The 19157-nt window shown below is 34.1% G+C and overlaps 2 protein-coding genes across 2 annotated transcripts; one reads left to right on the forward strand and one right to left on the reverse strand.

The window, feature by feature from the left end:
- Positions 1–11471: 11471 nt before the first annotated feature.
- Positions 11472–12659, forward strand: LOC127241643 (uncharacterized). The gene is made up of 3 exons (XM_051260784.1): positions 11472–11696; positions 11765–11845; positions 12359–12659. Exons 1-3 carry the CDS (start codon positions 11472–11474, stop codon positions 12518–12520), a joined length of 468 nt encoding a protein of 155 aa, XP_051116741.1. The 3' UTR covers positions 12521–12659.
- Positions 12660–15204: 2545 nt separating this feature from the next.
- Positions 15205–18387, reverse strand: LOC127241569 (kinetochore protein NDC80 homolog). The gene is made up of 4 exons (XM_051260677.1): positions 17155–18387; positions 16070–16316; positions 15736–15882; positions 15205–15626 (listed from the first exon to the last, which is right to left on the reverse strand). The coding sequence occupies exons 1-4, from the start codon at positions 18279–18281 to the stop codon at positions 15420–15422; spliced, it is 1728 nt and encodes a 575-aa protein (XP_051116634.1). The 5' UTR covers positions 18282–18387; the 3' UTR covers positions 15205–15419.
- Between the last annotated feature and the right edge of the window lie 770 nt (positions 18388–19157).

The following is a 19157-nucleotide window of genomic DNA, read 5'->3' on the forward strand; positions in this document are numbered from 1 at the left end:
TTTAGAGAAAATAAAAGATTTAGATTGAAAATGGTTTAACCAGCTATCTTTTGTCCTAAATGATGTTGTTGGGTATGTGTGGGTTTAGTTTTCATATTTAACAAAATAATAGTATTTTTAATATGTCCAAACAAAAAATATATCATAAGCCTATAGAATAAGATTTATAATAATAATAACAAATAAATTAATAAATTATAACGATAATCCATATAATATACAATAATGGTTATATAATAAATAACTTTATATATAACATATGTTTGTATATGCTGGACGTATGGATATATATAATATGTAAATATTTAATGATGTATAACTATCTATATGTATGTATGGTACATAAGTGATGTGATTAATGTGAAGTGTTACTAACTAATAGTAATGTGGAGTGGGTAAATATGTTTACCCACCGATAATAAATATGTACATATTTGTTTATGATATGTCGGTAAAATACTATGTGGAGTGGGTAAATATGTTTACCCACCGATAATAAATATGTACACATTTGTTTATGATATATCGGTAAAATACTACGTCGATACTATGTATCTCATATGTGTATGATATATAACACTCTTCTATTGGATATTTTTATATAAAGAATGTGTCTCGTTAAAATTTTATTAGGAAAAAACCCTGTTAAAAAAAAATCCAAGTGAAGGAAAAAGAGTACAAGCTATATTAATACGCTCCCCCTGTTTTGGACTTTATTTGACGTCTTTCAACCAACACATTCCAATTCCTTGTACCAATTTGTTGAATGTTGCAGTTGGTAGAACATTTGTAAATAAATTTGCAAAATTTTCAGATGATCGAATTTGTTACACATTAATTTCACCACTTTTCTGAAGATCGTGAGTGAAAAAGAACTTCGTAGATACGTGATTTGTCCGATTGCCTTTGATATATCATCCCTTTAATTGAGCTATACAAGCTGCATTATTTTAAAATAATATTATAGGAGGTAATATATCTTAAGTAATCAAGGCACAAATTTTCTGAATATGATGAGTCATAGACCCCAACAAAACGCATTCATGACTGGCTTTGTGAATTGCTAAAACCTCAACATGGTTTGAAGAAGTAGCTGTTATCGTCTGTTTAGCAGATCTCTAGGAGATTGTTGTACCACTAGAAGTTAATAAATAGCATGTTTGAGATTTTACTTTATGTGGATCAGACAGATAACCAGTATTAGTATAACAAATTAATTCTTTTTAAGATTCACTCAGATAAAATAGACCGAGGTCATGTGTCCCATGAAGATAACGAAAAATGTGTTTGATACCATTCCAATGGCGCTTTGTGGGGGATGCACTAAACTTGGCCAATAGATTTACTGAAAAAGATATATCTTGTCTAGTACAATTTACAAGGTACATTAATGCGTCAATAGCGCTGAAATATGGTACCTCGGGGCCAAGTATTTCTTCATTTTCTTCTCTTGGCCTAAATGGATCTTTACTAGGATCAATGGATCTGATTACCATTAGTGTACTCAAAGAGTGAGATTTATTCATATAAAATTGTTTTAATAGCTTTCGGATATATGTGGATTGATGAATAAATATCTCATTGTTCACATGATTTACTTGTAATCCAAGGCAATATTTTGTCTTTCCAAAATCTTTGATCTCAAATTCTTTCTTTAGATATTCAACTGCAATTTGGATCTCTTTAGAAGTTCCAATTAAATTGAGATCATTAACATATATTGCAATAATGACAAAATTTGATATATTTTTTTTATAAAGATGCATGAGCATATTGGATCATTAGTATAACATTCTTTTATTAAACATACATTGAGAATGTTATATCATATTCGCCCTGATTGTTTAAGTCCATACAATGACTTTTTCAATTTGATGTAATATGATTCCCTTCGGTTTAATTTGTATGTTTCAGGCATATTGAATCCCTCAGGAACTTTCATATAAATATCAGTATCCAAATAGCCATAAAGATATGCAATAACTACGTCTAAAAGTCGCATATCGAGTTTTTCTCGCACTTCTAGGCTCACAAGGTATTTAAATGTTATTCCATCAACAACCGGAGAGTATGTTTCATCAAAATCTACTTCAGGTCTTTTTTAGATCCCTGAGCTACAAGACGGGCTTTATATCTCACAAATTCATTATGTTCTTCTTCTTTTTTTTCGTACAAACACCAATTTGTATCTAACTAGTTTTATACCTTCTAGCGTTTGAAAAATTGGTCTGAAGACCTCTCTTTTGTTTAATGAGTCAAACTCTAATTGAATCGCATGTTTCCATTTTGGCCAATCATTTCTTTTCCGATATTTATGAACCGATTTTGGCTCTGGATCCTCATTTTCTTCCATTATATCAAGTGTTAAACTGTATGCGAAGGCATTATCAATAATTGTCTGTTTAAGGTTCCAATATTTTCTTGAAGTAACATAGTTAATTGAGTATTCAATAATTTCATCTTGTTCTTCAAGATCATGTTCTTCTGGAGAAAGTATTTCATGGTTGACTTCCTCGTTAAATTGAGGTTTATCAATGTCAATCCTGATACTTTTATGATTATCATAATTCATTCCTCATTTCTTTCGATTATGTTTGTCTTTAGAACCGAGTGGTCTACCACGCTTTAAGCGTGTCGCTGATTCATTAACACTTGCAATTTGTCCATAAGGGACAATTATTTTAGCCAGAGCATTAGCAAATGAGATATATGATCGAGTGACTTTGCTCGAGTTATTGAAAGCATCTAGTAACTAATTTGCAATATTTTGCAAATGTATAATGCATAGAACTTCTAGTTCACACTGCTTTGTACGGGATCACAAAAATTCAATGGGATTTTCCAATTAATATCCATTTTCGGTTCATTTCTGTCTCCCCCTAATGTCGGAAAATATGATTCGTCAAAATGACAATCTGCAAATCTTTCAATGAATAAATCACCCGTCATAGGTTCAAGATATTTTATAATTGACGGTGATTTATATCCGACATAAATGTCAAATCTACGTTGAGGACCCATATTTATACGTTTGGAAGGTGTAATATGAACATAAACAGCAAACCCAAAAATACGTAGATGAGATATATTTGGTCTGTGACCAAATACTAATTGCATATGGGAATAGCTATGATAGTTTGTCAACCTCATTCTTATGAGAGTTCCTGTATGTATGATCGCATGCCCCCAAGCTTGAAGCGGGCAACATAGACCTCATTAGTAATGGTCTAGAAATCAATTGCAATATTTTAATAAGTGATTCTGTCAGACCATTTTGTGTATGAGCATAAGCAACTGGGTGCTCTATATCAATTCCAATCGACATGCAATAATTTTCAAATGCATTCAATGAATATTCACCATCATTATCCAGACGTATAGTCTTAATTGGATTATTGGAGAATTGTGCCCGTAATTTAATAATTTGGGCAAGTAATCTCACAAATGCCAAATTGCGAGTGGATAATAAACAAACATGTGACCATCTAGTAGATGCATCAATAAGCACCATAAAATATTTAAATGACCCACACGGTAGGTCTATTGGTCTACATATTTCTCCGTGTATTCTTTCCAACAATATAAGTGATTTAATACCTACTTTAGCTGGCGATGGCCTGATTATCAATTTTTTTTTAGTGCAGACAACACAAGTTAATTCATTTGAGTTTAACACTTTTTGACCTTTTAATGAATGGCCATGCGAATTCTCAATTATTCGCCACATCATTATACTACCAGGATGCCCAAGGCGATCATGTCATATTTGAAAATTGGTAGTCTTTTGATCTACCGTGAGGTGTGTTTTAACAACACTTAATCTGACATAATATAAACTAGTAGAGAGTGAGGGTAATCTCTCAATGATGCATTTCTTTTATCAATGATATTGGTGATCAATAAAAATTCACCATCGGTATCACTCATAGTTTCAATGTGATAACCATTTTTCCGAATTTCATGAAAGCTCAGTAAATTTCTTCGAGCTTTAGTGGCCAACAGTGCATATTGTATTACAATTTCCGTCCCCGCGGGGAGAAATATAATGGCTTCTCTAGAGCCTTCAATTAATTTTGCACTGCCATTTATTGTATTGACATTCATCATTTCCCTTTTCAAATGAGAGAAATATTTTTCGTGTTTCAATATAGTATGCGTCGTTGCACTGTCAATGAAACACATATTTTCATAATTTTGATTGGCATCCATTTAACCTTAAAAAATAAATAAATGCAGTATTAATAAAAGAAAATATACATATTAAAAAATACAATACAAAAAGGTATAAACGATTATTTAAAGATTACAGGATATAAAATAACATAATGTAAAAGGACATGATATGTCTGTCACATGTGGTTTTCTGGATTTACGACAAAGTTCGCTATATCAAAATGCATTGTGTCGTAATCTAGAAGATCATCATCGGGGTCGTCATCATTATCAATGTGATTAGTCTCAACCTCATTCCCTTTTTTCTGCAGTGAGACTTGATAAAGATCAACTAGGTGTTTGGTTTTTCTGCAGGTATTGGCTCAAAGGCCTTCAATGTCACACCGATTACAAATGTTGATTGGCCTCTTTCCTTGTTTAGCCTTTTTGGCTACATCCCCATATTGGGGTTTACTCTGCATCCTAATAATGTCAAAACTGTGGCGATTGTAAGGGGTATATCGACCGCGTTGACTCTCGTGACCGCGACCACGTCCACGTCCACGGCCTCGTTCAGAAAATGTCACTTTCGCTTCAGGGAACGGACTGAAACTAGTGAATCGGGACTGATGATGTTTTATCAGTAATTCATTATTTTGCTCAGCTAATAATAGACATGCAATGAGCTGTGAGTACTTTTGAAAGTTTTTCTCACGATATTGTTGTTGCAACACAACATTAGAAGTATGAAAGGTATAAAGAGTCTTTTCCAATTTATCATTCTCAGTAACAATTTCTCGCAGAGTTTTAACTGAGATGTAATATGATGGATAGCAGAGTTATACTCTGTAACAGTTTTATAATTCTGCAACCGCAGGTTAAGCCAGTCATGTTCGGCTTTTGGGATAATGATATATTTTAAGTGCCCAAATCTCTCCCTCAATTCATTTCACAAATCAAGTGAATCTTTTATCGTCAAATATTTAGACTGTAGAGGAATGTCCAAATGGTGATGAATGAAAATGATATGCTTGGCCCGATCTTGGCTTACAGCCGTATTTTCATTGGCAATTGTATGAACAAGGTCCATAGAAGCCAGATGTCTTTCTTCCTTCCAGGGACCAAGTCAAAAAATTATTGCTGGTGAGACTCAAAGATTTAAAAGAAAATTTTTGAAGATTTTTTATAGTATAGAAAATAGATAATATCGATAATATAAAAATAAAACTTAAAAAATAAAATAGGCAAGAGCCTTCGTGCTGATGACGTGTTATATAACATATATTTGTATATGTTGGATGTATGGATATATATAATATGTAAATATGTAATGATGTATGACTATATATATGTATATGTATGGTAGATAAGTGATGTGATTGATGTGAAGTCCTATAAAGTAATAGCAATGAGGAGTGGATAAAGTGACCGAGAGAGAGAGAGGATAATTGAAACAAGTCTTGTAGTGTTTTTTTATTTCATCGCAGCATACATATATATAGACATGTTTGACCAAGAACAAACATCCACACATTTGTATATGATATATCGCTAAAGCACTACGTGGACACTATGTATCTCATATGTGTATGTTATATAACAATACTATTAATTTCAATACATGAAACATGTTAAGATAACACGTATGTGTTAGTTTAAAATGTAGTGGCCTATGTTCTGTATGTGTTGATCTAATTTTACCCCACTTATTTGTGTTATATTAGTAACTGACAATTGATTTGAACTCTTTATGAATTTGTAATCCATGTGTTGTTGAGCTAGAATGGATTTTGTTTACATATATATTTTAAAATTTTAAATATTTATCATTTATATATATATTTAAAAATATTACTACCAAAAACTAATTTTACACAATTTTTTTTTTTTTCGTCCATAAAGTATGTACTCATTTAAGTTGAACATAAATTTTAATAAATATAATACTATATTTGTTGATTGAAATATAAAATAAATTAAAAATATATGAGCGTTAATAAATAAAATATTTTTTTTTAATATTAAGTATGTAAGTAGTTATAATATTTTTGTAAATAAATACTCTAATATGAGTGTAAAATTTATATTATCTTTGTCCATTAAAATTATTCCACTTGGGTTCAGCACAGAGATTAAGAAAAATGAATGTTTTAGTAAAGAAATGATAGATAGTTGGGGGTATTTTTAAAAATTTGGTTAGAAATTAAAGTAAATAAAGAAAGAATGTAATAAAGTTAGTGGTATTTATTATAAATAAGTGTTGAATGGGGAGTAATAACTAAATGTTAACTTTGTCAAAATTATTAATGAAATAACTTTAGCGGACGGACTAAAAAAAAAAGTGAGAATAAATTTGACGGAATAAGAGAATATATATTTTTAATGGACAGAAAAAACTAAACAAATATAAATGTAATGGACGTAGGGGTATTAAATATTCACCTTTTATTATCCACAAAGAATTTTGGGTAAAAAATCGCATAGCAATAACCTGTGTTATCATAAATTTGCATAAAATCCACTATGATAGATAAACAAAAAAAAATTCTGTAGTATAGATTATACGCCTACACTCCTTCAATACTAATAGAGTTAAAAACATATTAGAAATGACCATTTTACCCCTGGATAATTTAATTTTTTATTTTTATATTTTAATTGCATTAACTCTAAAATTAAAAACGACTCCCACACACTCTTACTTGATCGATTAGGGCTTAGGAATGATCGATTTCTTTCATTCCTTCAATTTCTTTTTCGTTCATCACGAAGGTAGCAATTTCGGGACATTCTCGGAGTCCTCTAGCGACGGCATTCATTCTTGTTTAACGACAAGTTATTCATCGGCGGGTAAGAACCGATTCACACCCTCAAGCTTCTTTTCGGCGATTTGTTGTTCATCAGGACTGAAGGTTCTCGTTTATATTTTTATTTGGGAACTTGTATTAAATGATTTCAATATAATAACTTTTTAGGCACTGTATTGGTATGAAGTGTTGAAATTTCAATTATCTCTTGTTACAACATGATTTGTTGTTCGGGACCCATGAGTTCTTCTTGGGTTATGCATTGACAGTTTAAAATTGACATTTGTGTGGTTTAGTAGGCCATGTGGGTTATGGTTGTTATGTGTTATCCTTTGTCGGTGTTGCATTGAATGTTGTTTTGTCTTTATTTATAGATGTAGTGTTTAGCTATTATTTTACTGACTTTTTTGTTTTTAAAATGGTTGTGGGTCATGCAGGTATTAGATGACAGATTTCATGGATGTCGATTTATGGGTGGATGGCTATTTAATTTGGTGTCAATTTGGTAAATACATGGAATGCATAAAGGTTAAGTTCGAAAATATTGATAAGGATACATTTAATTATTGGACATTAGTTGATCTGCATGTGAAAACTAGTGTGGTGGGAAGTAATTTAGAGTATTATTATTTCCTGCTGGGTAAAACTTTGAAAAGTAGCGTGTTGTAAATTAGAAGTGTTGCAAATATTCTTAACCTTTTGATGGCATATAAGAATGGATTAGTGATACAAATATTTGCAGATGAGTTAAAGTTTATGAGTTTGGACAATGTTGGCAGAGAAATTAGTAAGTCCAATGAGGTTTTATTTCTCCCGTGGAAGGACACATGAGGGTAATGATGCAGGAGAGGGTAATTAGAGAGAGATGAGATGCATCATTCCAATGAAGAGACACATCATGTGAAAAATGACGAGGTCAGAGATGCTGTGTGGGAGAATTTGGAACGTGTAACAATATTTGGTAACTATAGGGATAATAGAAAGGATTCCGATGACAAGATGGTTGATGGAGTACTAGAGAGTGATGTCTTTCACAGTGATGAGGGGATTGTGGAGGGAGTTGAGGCTTGTGGAGGCGATGAACAAAAGGTTTTTGATGATATTGCTTCACCAGAAAGTGATGTAGGAAATGATGGTGGTGTTGAGGGGGTGGGTGTTGTGTTAAGTAGTGGGGGTGCATCTTATACTGATAGTGAAAAATCAAGTGTTGAATGTGGTGGTTCTGACTCGGATGATCCATCTTGGATGTACGATGGGTTTGATGGTCTATCGGATGATGATATTTTTATTGAAAAACCAGACAATGAGCGGGGGTGAATGAAAGAATTGTTGAAGAAGTTGCGATCATTAAGGAATGAGAAAAGAAAAATGGACGGGACAATGTGAATAATAATGGTGTAGGAATATAATATAAGAATGCAAAATGGTACAATACTGTTGATTCAGAAGAAAAGAAGGATCTGGATGCACATTTGGTGTCTGATAAAGAAACAAAAGGGCCTCGTTATACCAAATGGGATAAAAACATGAATATGGGTACAAAATATCTCGAGGTGAGCATGAAATTTTCAAATAGAAAAAAAATTCAAGAAAGCTTTAAAGGATTGAATTGTTAGAAAATTGTGGGAATAAGGATGTCAAATGGGCGGCTTAGCCCCGGACCCGCTCTTAGTAGGGCGGATTCAGATCTAAAAAATATGGTTCGGGGCATGTGGATTTTAAGTTTTAAGTCCACCCGGGTTCGGGGCGGGTTACGAGTTTTAGTTAAAACCCATCCCACCCCCTACTTGAATCCAAACCCAGATATTTTAATAATTATTAGAATTAATATATATTTATATAATATAAACATATTTATTTTAAAAAAAATTAAATATAAACTAGAACTCTAATTTTTGAATCAAATTTGTCTTCGCGTTTATTTTTTCCTCAATTATCTTCATAATCAAGACTACCGTTGTCGCCTCGCTTGCCGCCTTCTACCGACGGCCATCACTGCAGACCACTACTAACATTTAATTGTATTTTTTGAACTAAAATTTTGCCTCGTCTGCCCCCGACCGCCATAATTGCGAACCACCGCCAACATTTTATTGTTCTTGTTTTTAAAACTAAAATATTTTAGTACTTACTATTTTAGTATTAAATTATTAAAATAAATTATATTCGGGTTTGGGGCTGGGCGAGTCATGGGGCCTAATATTTTATAACGGGGAGAGTCCTGGGGCCTGCACAATCCGTCTCGAGCCTGCCATGTTAACATCCCTAGGTGGGACTTGAAGTATCCCAAGAAAGAAAAACATGTTGTGGCTGCTACTTGCAAAAAAAAAATGTGAATAGTTTATACGAGTTTCCTCAATCATGCGAGAGACCACATTTCAGATAAAAACACTCAATGGCAGGCACACATGTGCACACATGACGATGAACTCACAAGCTGACTTTCGTTAAGTAATTTAAATATATTTTATAGTAATTATTTGTTAGTCATGCATGCATATGGTTCTGTCATAGTTCTAGTTTACTGCATAATATTACAATTTTAAATTATTTTGACTATATGTTATACCAGGGATGTTAGTGTTATAATTTTATATTATATGCAAAGATTGAAAGATTTAGCACATGTTTTATTTTGTGAAGTTTTGTTCCATCAAGTAGGCATGTTGTTTTGTTTAATTTCCTTTTCTTCATGTATATATTGTTTTGTTTTTTTTTTTTTTTTTTTTTGTATTATATGCTTGTTGTTTTGTTTAATTTGGTTAATTTTTTATAAAGAGAAAGAGGTTTTAAAAAGTAAGGTAAATCAATATGCTAAAAGTGAGTTCATCCTTAATTGGGGATTTTTTTTATAATTAATTAATTATTTGTTAGTCATGCATGCATATAATTCATGCTTCTTCCAGGGGTTCCATTTTTTGCTCCCTAATGTCAATTTTATTTGTCTACATTATTATTTGGACTTTGCACATAATGAAATTTTCAACTGGAGGCAAATCAGAAATGTTGATCTCCAAGAAATTGTATTTAAATTAGCTTTGAAAAAGATTGTTCTTGGCACTTGGAAATTTCACTTATTGTATCAAAATGATTATTGAAATTTCCAAACTAGTTTTATTTGAATTTTTTTTTTAAATTTTTCCGTAAGTCATCGAACCAGATCATAATCCCCAGACAGAGATATTTAACCAGCTCATGTACTTGTTGTTTTGTTTAATTTTTTTAATTTTTATTTCATCAAGTACCTAGGAAAAAGGATTAAGAATTATTTGAAAGATAATCCGGGAGAGTCTTTAGAGTCTTTGCGAAGAAAAATAAGAAGATATGTTGAAGTTGATGTAAGCACACACAAGGTGTACCGAGCAAAGAAACATGCTATAGAGTTTGTTAAATGGCGATATCAAAGAGCAGTATAACATGCTGCATGACTACTGCGAGACAGTCTGCAAACACAATCCTGGAAGTTCGGTTATTTTGAAAGTTGATTAAGAACTAACTCCGCCCGTACTTCAAATGATGTACTTGTGTTTGAAACCACTATCATATGGATTTTAGGTGGGATGTAGGCCAATTATTAAACTTGATGGTTATTTTTTTGAAGGGATTGTACAAGGGTCAACTCCTGACAGGGACCGAGATGGATGGGAATAACAATATTTACCCAATTGCTATGGCTTTTGTGGAGGTCGAAAAATTTGATAGCTAGGATTAGTGTTTAAAATTGTTGTTTAGAGACATTAGAGATGCACGAGATGACCGGTGATCTTTCCGTTCCGATAGAAAAAAAAGTTTGATTGAGGCTGTTCTTAAGCATGCACTGAATGCCGAGCACCGGTTTTGTTTGCGTCATATGTACAATAACTTTAAAACAAAGTTTAAGGGTTTTAAAACGGTTGTTCTGGAAGGACGCCTTGACCTACAACATGAATGAACACAAGCGTACAATAGAGAAAATCCTTAATTATGATATGAATGTCAATGAATCGAAAAATTTCTTTGAGTGGTTGATGGATATACCCAAGCATCAATGGGCGAGGGCCTACTTTCCACGAGGACTAAGTACAATGCATTGGTTAATAACATGAGCGAGTCTTTTAACTATTATATTTTGCCTGCTGAAGAGTTTTCAATAACCGAGATGTTTGAATGGATAATAAGGAAATGCATGACACAAATTCAGGTTAAAAAAAGATGGAATTGAAAAGTTTGAGAGTCGTATGTGCCCGAATAATTTGAAGAAAATTGAGGCTCAAAGGAAAAAAACAAAAATTGTTTCCCGGTTGGGCTGGTGACGACAAGTTTGAGATAATGCATTGGTAGGTTAATCATGTAGTTAATTTGAATACCAAGAGCTGCACATGTGGTATGTTTCAGATGGTTGGATACCCTTGTTTTCATGCAATTGTAGCTCTGGATACGCATAGGCAAGATCCATTGTAGTTTGTATATGCGTACTTCAGCAAGCAATTGTACAGTAATCTATACAACCACATGATCACTCATGTACCATGTATGCATGACTTTAAGAAGTCCCTGATTGGCATTGTCGACCCCCCTATTGTCAAAAAAAGAGTTGGAAGGCCCAAAAAAGTGCGTAGGACTGATGCAAATGATACAAAAGATTCAAGTAAAACTTCAAGAAAAGACTTAACCTATGCGTGTGCGATATGCCTTCAACAAGGGCATAATAAAAGAAGCTGTAAGAATACACCGCACCCAAATTCAAGATTTTCTAAGGTAATAAATAATTTTGTATTTGTTGTATACATTTATGTAATTTCAATACTAATTGTTCTTCTATGTAGACACAACATGAAATTTCCACCGATGTTGGGGCCAATACTCATACTCAAAGCAGCACAGTAGTCGATGAAGCTGTTGGACAGGTGAGGGTCATGTACTACACTTAAACTAGGTAGTTTTCATATGAGCTAATTCATCAATTAATGCTTTTGGGGCCAAAATGAGTCTCGTAGAACTCGAATTTCTTTATCTCATCGTCGAAATGTGAATGATGAGGTATGAAATAAATATTTTACTACTATGCATTGCATAAAGTTCAGTAAAATTTAGGGTGGTCGGCCAAAAAGACGTATCGGTTTGCAGCATATGAATAATCCCTCACGGACTACTAACTAGGTGTTGAATTATATTGCATTGAAATTATTTAAATCATGTATATTGTTACAATGCAATAAAACATATTGTTTGTAGGTGGAGAGTCAAAATAGTATATACCCGATATTCCCAAACTAGGATGCTAAAGTTGTAGCTGATGTACATACCAACATTGCAGAAAATGTTGTGCAGATGCTTTGTTGGTTTGCAACAATTTCAGTTGGTTTTTTTTTTATCTCTTTTTCTACTTTTAATTTGTCTCACGTAATTGAGATTTCTAGGAGAAGCCGTCAAAGCAGCCATGGAAGTTAAATACCTCAAAATCAACTGCTCAAAGGCGGGGAATAGGTATTCTTCCCCAAACTTCCCAACTTCCAATGGGTCTACCACGTCTGCATGCTTCTAATCAGCCTCCCGAATCATCATTTGCTTCAAGGTTATGAGCCTTGTGGTTCTCTTACACGCGGAGACATCCTAGGGCACCACATAATTCTAGTACTGATCCAAAAGGTGTGGTAGGACCTCAAAGGGAATGATATCTGTCGTTTTGTTAAGGAGCTGAATGTGTTTAGTTCAATTATATATATGACTTCGTTGGATTGGTCGGGTCGTTGGATTGGGCATATGTGATAGAAGGGAAGATCCCTTTGGTGCTAACGAGGAAGTGGGCAATCAATTTCTTCAAGGAGAATCTGATACCTATTAGATATGCTAAGTAAACAATATAAATACATAACATCACCACACATTTAAACAACATGAATACATAATTCAACAACGCGAAAATTAATTACAACATATCGTCACCGAAGAACGTCTACTTAGTCATAATTGCAACAACAATACAACACAAAAATACAATATGAGCGTCTACTTAGCCATATCCATAATGGCAACAACAATTTTCTCTATTTCAAGCATCACTGTGGTATAGTGCGTTTCATTGACATTTGAATCGGGTTTCGAAATTTCTCATCTTCTTCATTAAAGCTACTGACCCCAAATTTTGAGCGATCATTTTCTTGTGAATTCAAAGGCTCTAACTGGCAAAAAAAATCACATTGTCTATTTCTGCAACTCCAAAACAACATACATTCGGTGTCTTTCGTAGGGCCAACAACTCGAATGGCAACATATTTTCCATATTTACATATTGGATTTTTGTATCGCAAATCCAATAATTCTGCTCTCAAACTCTTCTTACTATTTGATAAAGCCGTCGACATTATCACCACCTATTCTTCGCAAGCAAGGTCAATCAGTTAATTAAAAAAAAAAGATTAACATTTACAAGAAACTTAACTAAATCCAAACATAAATATGTTGAACACCAAACCAAACGAGCAAACTACTGTTGTTGTATCGACTAATATTGTGAAAACAACAAATAAAAATTCCTACACATCAACACTCAACCAAACCAACAATTCCACTGTCGTTGTATCAACTAATACTGTGAAACCCAAATTCAATACAAAATAACATAATTTTTAACCTAAAAACATCCGGCTACATTATCCGCTTATTGTGAAAAATGATTACTCAATACAAAATAACATTGATAATTTAACCATACACAACATTCTTACCACCCTTACAGAAAACAAAAAGTTGAACACTTTAAAAATCGATTAAACATTTCTTCCCACCCACACGAAAATTCATTCATCATTTCATCATAAAAACCCCAATAAAAACTTTGGAAATTGATTACCCAAACCTTTACCAGAAAAAGCTTGCAACAGAAAATTCTTATTAGGATGGATGAGGAATTGCTTGAATCGGTCGTAGATCCACAAATTTCTCTCAATTTGCGTCTCTCTTCGTCTAGGTTGAGAAAGTGAGAAGTTGAAGATTCTTTCAAATTTATTCCACACCAAGGGCATAAAAGTATTTACAGACACTAATTAGGAGTTTTCTTGAATTATAAACAAACAAACAACACGTATAATCAACGCTCCGTTAATTTCAAACGGAATGAAAAAATAGTGCATATTACATGAGGGTGAATCGCGCAATAAACTAAACAGATCATACTTCATGCAAATATCCTGTAACACAAAAAAATATGTATTGAAATTTATCCAATAATTTTACAATATTTATATAAACATGACTTTATTTTTCATCTTGTTATTTAACCAATGATTAAAGAGACAAAGAAAAAATAATAAAAATAACTATTCAAAAACACGTTTTTAAACTTTGTAAAACTTGGTAAGAGCACACACATTAGTGACCTTCTTCTGGCCTTCTCTTCATTTTAGACGCCTATTTCCGAAGCCATCGAAAAGTCATCTTCTCTAGGCCATATTTTTGCCGCACTGTCGATGTTGCCTCGTAAATCTTTCTCTCTTCACCTCGCTCTTCTTCTCTTCTTCCCCAACCCAACCCCGTCGCCGACGCTCTCCTCCCTATTTTTTCTCTTTTCACTGCAACCACCGGCCTGCCTATGCTGAAATCTTCACCAGCCTCCATTGATGTGAGTTTTCTTTCCGGCGGAAGTTCTGACATCGGTCTCTATTGGTAAATTTTTAGCATTTTTTTCAAAATTGAGGAGCATTAAAGAAATTGAGAGAAGAGATCGAGACAAAAATTGGAAGAAGAAATTGAGTTGAGTTGAAAAGATTAGGGAAGAAATTGGGAAAGATTCGCAATCGCCGTCACTATGGATTTGCTCGCAATTTGGGAGACAATTTCTCTTTTGTGCGATATAATGCCATTGTACAAAAAAAATTCCTATCCATCAAAATTGCATTTCCCTTCCTGGACAAGTAGGTATTACGAAGCATGTTTTTTTGTTATTTATTTATTTATTTATTTGTCTCGTTTGGACATTGCAATTGCTCTAACCACATGACCAAAAAGATTCTAGAAAAAATGCACATACATACATTGTGCCATCAAATATATATACATAGAGCAATTACTTAGCTAAATTTTATAATTCATCATAATGGCAACAAATAATATGACATGAGAATAGTTACTATCTTTCTTCCATGTTAATACAACAGTTTGGTTTCAAATAATATAATTGTTTGTATTGACAATAAATAAAAAGAGAGAGAGAACAGTCGAATCGTACTTTATATACGGCGATCAATATCAATTTGGAGTAATAGTAAAAGGTCAACCAGGCGAGTAATATATCACATTTAAAAGAACAAGTTTCAGTATTTTAATTCCAAGAAGATACCACGCTCAAGAATGCAAAAGAAAACTAGATATTTTGGAGAGAGAGAGAGAGAGAAGAAAATCACCATACTTTCAAGGTTTGTATCATAAAAAGATAATATAGGAACAGCAACGTGCTCAGTTGCTGCGGCTCGCCTGCCTACCCTACCCTTGTGCCGGGCGATATTCTTTGTAGATGTCTGCTACAGCACCAGCAGTGTCGAGGAGGTCATTTCGCATCCTGGCAATTTTCGATCCCATGTACTCTTTGTGGGATGAAACCGAATTTATGAGGTCGAAGAGCTCCTGAGCACAGAGCCGGACTTGTTCTTCTGTTTGCGTCGTTTTTACCTGCAGCTCCGCCTTGGAAGTCTTTGCCGAGCCACGGCAAAGAACAAACAGGTGAAGCTTCCTTCAATGAATATTGATTGTTCGAATGTCTAAATGTTAAATAATATATTCCGAGATAAGGAGGTGCTACCTTCAAGAAATCTGCTGCTTCTTTTTCGACAAGAGACATTTTCTGAGCCTCAGACTCGACTTCCTTGGCTAGTCTTCGCGCTTCAGCTGCACATCTTGATGCATATTCATGCATTTCACTCCTCAGTGCATTCAGCTGCGCTTCAGCCTAAATCAAGAGCGTAATGGATAATATTTCGATCACAATTTGTGCAATCTCGTGCAGAGCTTTTTGCAGATAATGAAAGCATTTTAAGTTTACGAGAAATGAACAATAGGCATGAAAGTAAAGATATTCCTGGCACGTTCAAAAGCAGAGGAAGAAGATGCATAGTAAGCTGCATTAGTATTCTTACCTCATCGATCTGGGACTGAAGGATTTTAATACGATTGATCTTCTCATCCAATTTAATGGCATTGTCACCTGACTGTTGCCGGAGAGAGATTAACTCTTCATATTTAGTCATTGAGCCTCGTTTTATTTCATCAGTGAATGAAGCAAGTGCAGGCTTCAGGACAGATTTATAATCGGAACCCAAAACTTCAGCTGGTGTGGATCCATTGGCATTCAACTGATATTGAAATCCGTTTCCAATCTTTAACCTACAAAGCGATAATGCATCTTCTCAATCCAAAAAGGAACGATGAAATTCCTTAAGAAAAACATGGAAACAGGGGGTAGTGATAGTTCTAAATACAACAATTAGGAACATAAAAAAAGCCATAAATCAGGTTACACTTGCAACACTCCTTATCCTTATTAGTCTAAACAAGAAATCAAGATGTTCACAAGGACCATAGTGTAATAAGCTAGCATATAGTCTGCTTTTATCCGATTTTTCAAGGAAATACAAAGAAGCCCTCTTCTGGGCAGACACAACTAACACTGGTACAACAACCCGTGTCGCAAAAAGTAGGTGTAAGGACAAAACAAATGAGAATAAATTCAGACATTGTGTCAAGAAGTGAGATGCCAAGCACAGCAGAAAACAAGATTTGTAGACCAACTAAACTCATTCAGATAGCAGAACAGCATTACTAGTGTATTTTATAAGCATTTCCGAACATCAGGATATACCCAAGTCAGGTCACAACATCTAAAACTTGACAACAGCAGCACATTATATGGATTGGATTAAGGTGTCTATTAGGCACCAATAGAAGATAGATGTACAGACCAGACAATGAATATATTACAGATACTCCTAACCCTCCAATACATCAGTACTTCATCAAATATAGATGAAATTTTCATTGATCAGCAGCTATTATCAATCACCCATTATAATAATTCAATTATTCCAAATTAAAAAAGGACAAACTTTTACTTGCCAAACATATTCAAATAATCATCACAATAATGCAAAAGAAAGAGGAAATGGTTGGTTGACTTAAATTAGTGATAATTGATCAATAACAAGTAAATGGATAGTAAATGAACCTTCTAAGAGCTTGATTGCACTCCATAGCAAGCCGCTCAAACTCCTTGAGCTTATGCGCAATCTCGGAATCAAGTTCCCATATCTTCTCCTCCCACCCGTTTCTTGCAGCCTCCGTCTCCTCAATATCCCTCTCCACAGCCTGCATTTCCCTCTTCATTCTCTCTGCATCTCTCGAATTAATCCCCTGTTCGACAATCTTCTTCTTCAAATCCTCATTCTCCTCACATATTCTCTTCCTATCCTCCACCTTCGCCTCCAATGACTTATCCTTCTCCTCCAATTTCTTCTTCACCTCCAAAAGATGCCCATTCAATTGCTCGATCATGACATGGAATTTCGACACGTCCTTCTCCAACACTGCCTTTTCCTGCTCCAGACGTTCCTTTTGACTTGTGGCACCCTTCAAACCCTCCGATTTGACCTCCAATTCATTGGCATTTCCTTCCACGGCTATAACATGTTCATTCAGTTTATCCGCCCACTCCCTCATCTCTCCAACACATTCTTCATCCAACGCAACCACAGCTTCATCATCTCCATTTATGTAATTCAAATAACTATTTAACGTGTACATAAATTGCTTGTCGTTTTCAAAGCTAGACGACGAAGAATTCAGTTTAAAATCGTTATACTTAATTATCTGGACAAGCCAGTGAATTACCGCGAGTAGATTCGGCCAGGAATGCGGCGTTCCGGGAGCACGCAGGGCTGATTTGATGTTCAACTTTAGGGGACATTTGAGGAACTTCAATACGTTGCTGAGATCTTGATCAATTTTGTTGGATTCAAACCCTAGGCGGTGGAGCAGAAGCTTTAGGGTTTCGGTAATGTCCTTGGCGGAAGGTAGAGGATGTTTCAGCGCAAAGGGCACAGACTGAGAGGCGAGGTATGCGTTGATGGCCCGGAGAGCGGACGTCTGGTAGGATCGGTCGGAAATGTTGGGCATCGGGGCGGCGCCGATGGAGGGACGACTGCTGCAGAAGCTTGCGTCTGAATCGCGGCCGGGGACGGGAGTGGAGAGATGCTGCCATGGATCGGCAGTAGCAGTAGTAGTGGGAGTATTTGGAGGATGACGGCGATCCGGAGCTAAAGACTCCGTCGGACGACGGCGGCCGGCGCCTCTCATCGTCAGTCAGAGAGAGTGTTTTGGGATTCCCGCCCACGTATTCATTCGATTTTGAATCATCAGACAGATGGAAACGCGCCCTCTCTAAATGGTTTCAAATCTTCTGTTCGTGTGTGACCTCTTTTCGTTCAATCCAATAAAGTTACCTATAATAATACTTTCTATTTAATTAATTTATTAAAATCAATTTTTACTCAATCTATTCATTTAAATGACTATTATACCCTAAAAAAATCGTTATAAATGTCTATTTATTTTTTTTTCTTTTTTATTTGTGAGACCTATCAAATTGTTATCTCTGACCATCTCTTGTTATCATCAAATATTTTCATTGTTGTCTCGCTGTTTTTTTTTGTTTGCTACCTCTTCTTCCTCATGCATCATTTTTATTCTCACTTAAAATTTCTATGTTTAGTTAATTTTTATTTCTTCTAATCAAATCAGACAAATTAAAAAATTTTGTAGTGAAAAATAAAAAATATCAAATTAATTACAATTTGAATTTCTATTACAAAAAATTATTGTTTTTATAGTGATTTATATGATTGTCCTGTTGTTTAGAATTCTTATCTTTTTTTAAAAAAAAAAATTGATATTAGACTAATAATTTTATTTTTTTTATAGGATTCTATGTATAATTGTATCAGATATTAGAAACAAATTTATCTGATACAAATGAAGAAAAAAATCAAGTATTTTATTTTTTTAATATTTATATTCATTGTATTTTTTATTTTGACTGAACTGCTTTACAATTTTTTAAAATTAAATTTAATATTTGTTGTAAGAAATTCATGTTATCAACAAAGAAAATGATGATCTCATTATTATCGGTGGTTCAGGTTCTGATAATTTTAATTCTCATGATTTGCATAA

The sequence above is a fragment of the Andrographis paniculata genome, unplaced genomic scaffold (assembly GCF_009805555.1).
Source record: "Andrographis paniculata isolate CXL003 unplaced genomic scaffold, ASM980555v1 Contig83END, whole genome shotgun sequence".
Lineage (NCBI taxonomy): Eukaryota > Viridiplantae > Streptophyta > Magnoliopsida > Lamiales > Acanthaceae > Andrographis > Andrographis paniculata.

What these genes read in the sequence shown, in the direction of transcription:
- LOC127241643 (XM_051260784.1), top strand. Translation starts at nt 11,472, where the DNA reads ATGCATGACTTTAAGAAGTCCCTGATTGGCATTGTCGACCCCCCTATT. An exon ending in CAAATTCAAGATTTTCTAAG is followed by an intron (nt 11,697 to 11,764) that starts GTAATAAATAAT and finishes TCTTCTATGTAG; the next exon opens with ACACAACATGAAATTTCCAC. An exon ending in TCGATGAAGCTGTTGGACAG is followed by an intron (nt 11,846 to 12,358) that starts GTGAGGGTCATG and finishes TGAGATTTCTAG; the next exon opens with GAGAAGCCGTCAAAGCAGCC.
- LOC127241569 (XM_051260677.1), bottom strand. Translation starts at nt 18,281, where the DNA reads ATGAGAGGCGCCGGCCGCCGTCGTCCGACGGAGTCTTTAGCTCCGGAT. An exon ending in TTCAGTCCCAGATCGATGAG is followed by an intron (nt 15,883 to 16,069) that starts GTAAGAATACTA and finishes CTCTTGATTTAG; the next exon opens with GCTGAAGCGCAGCTGAATGC. An exon ending in AAGCAGCAGATTTCTTGAAG is followed by an intron (nt 15,627 to 15,735) that starts GTAGCACCTCCT and finishes GGCTCGGCAAAG; the next exon opens with ACTTCCAAGGCGGAGCTGCA.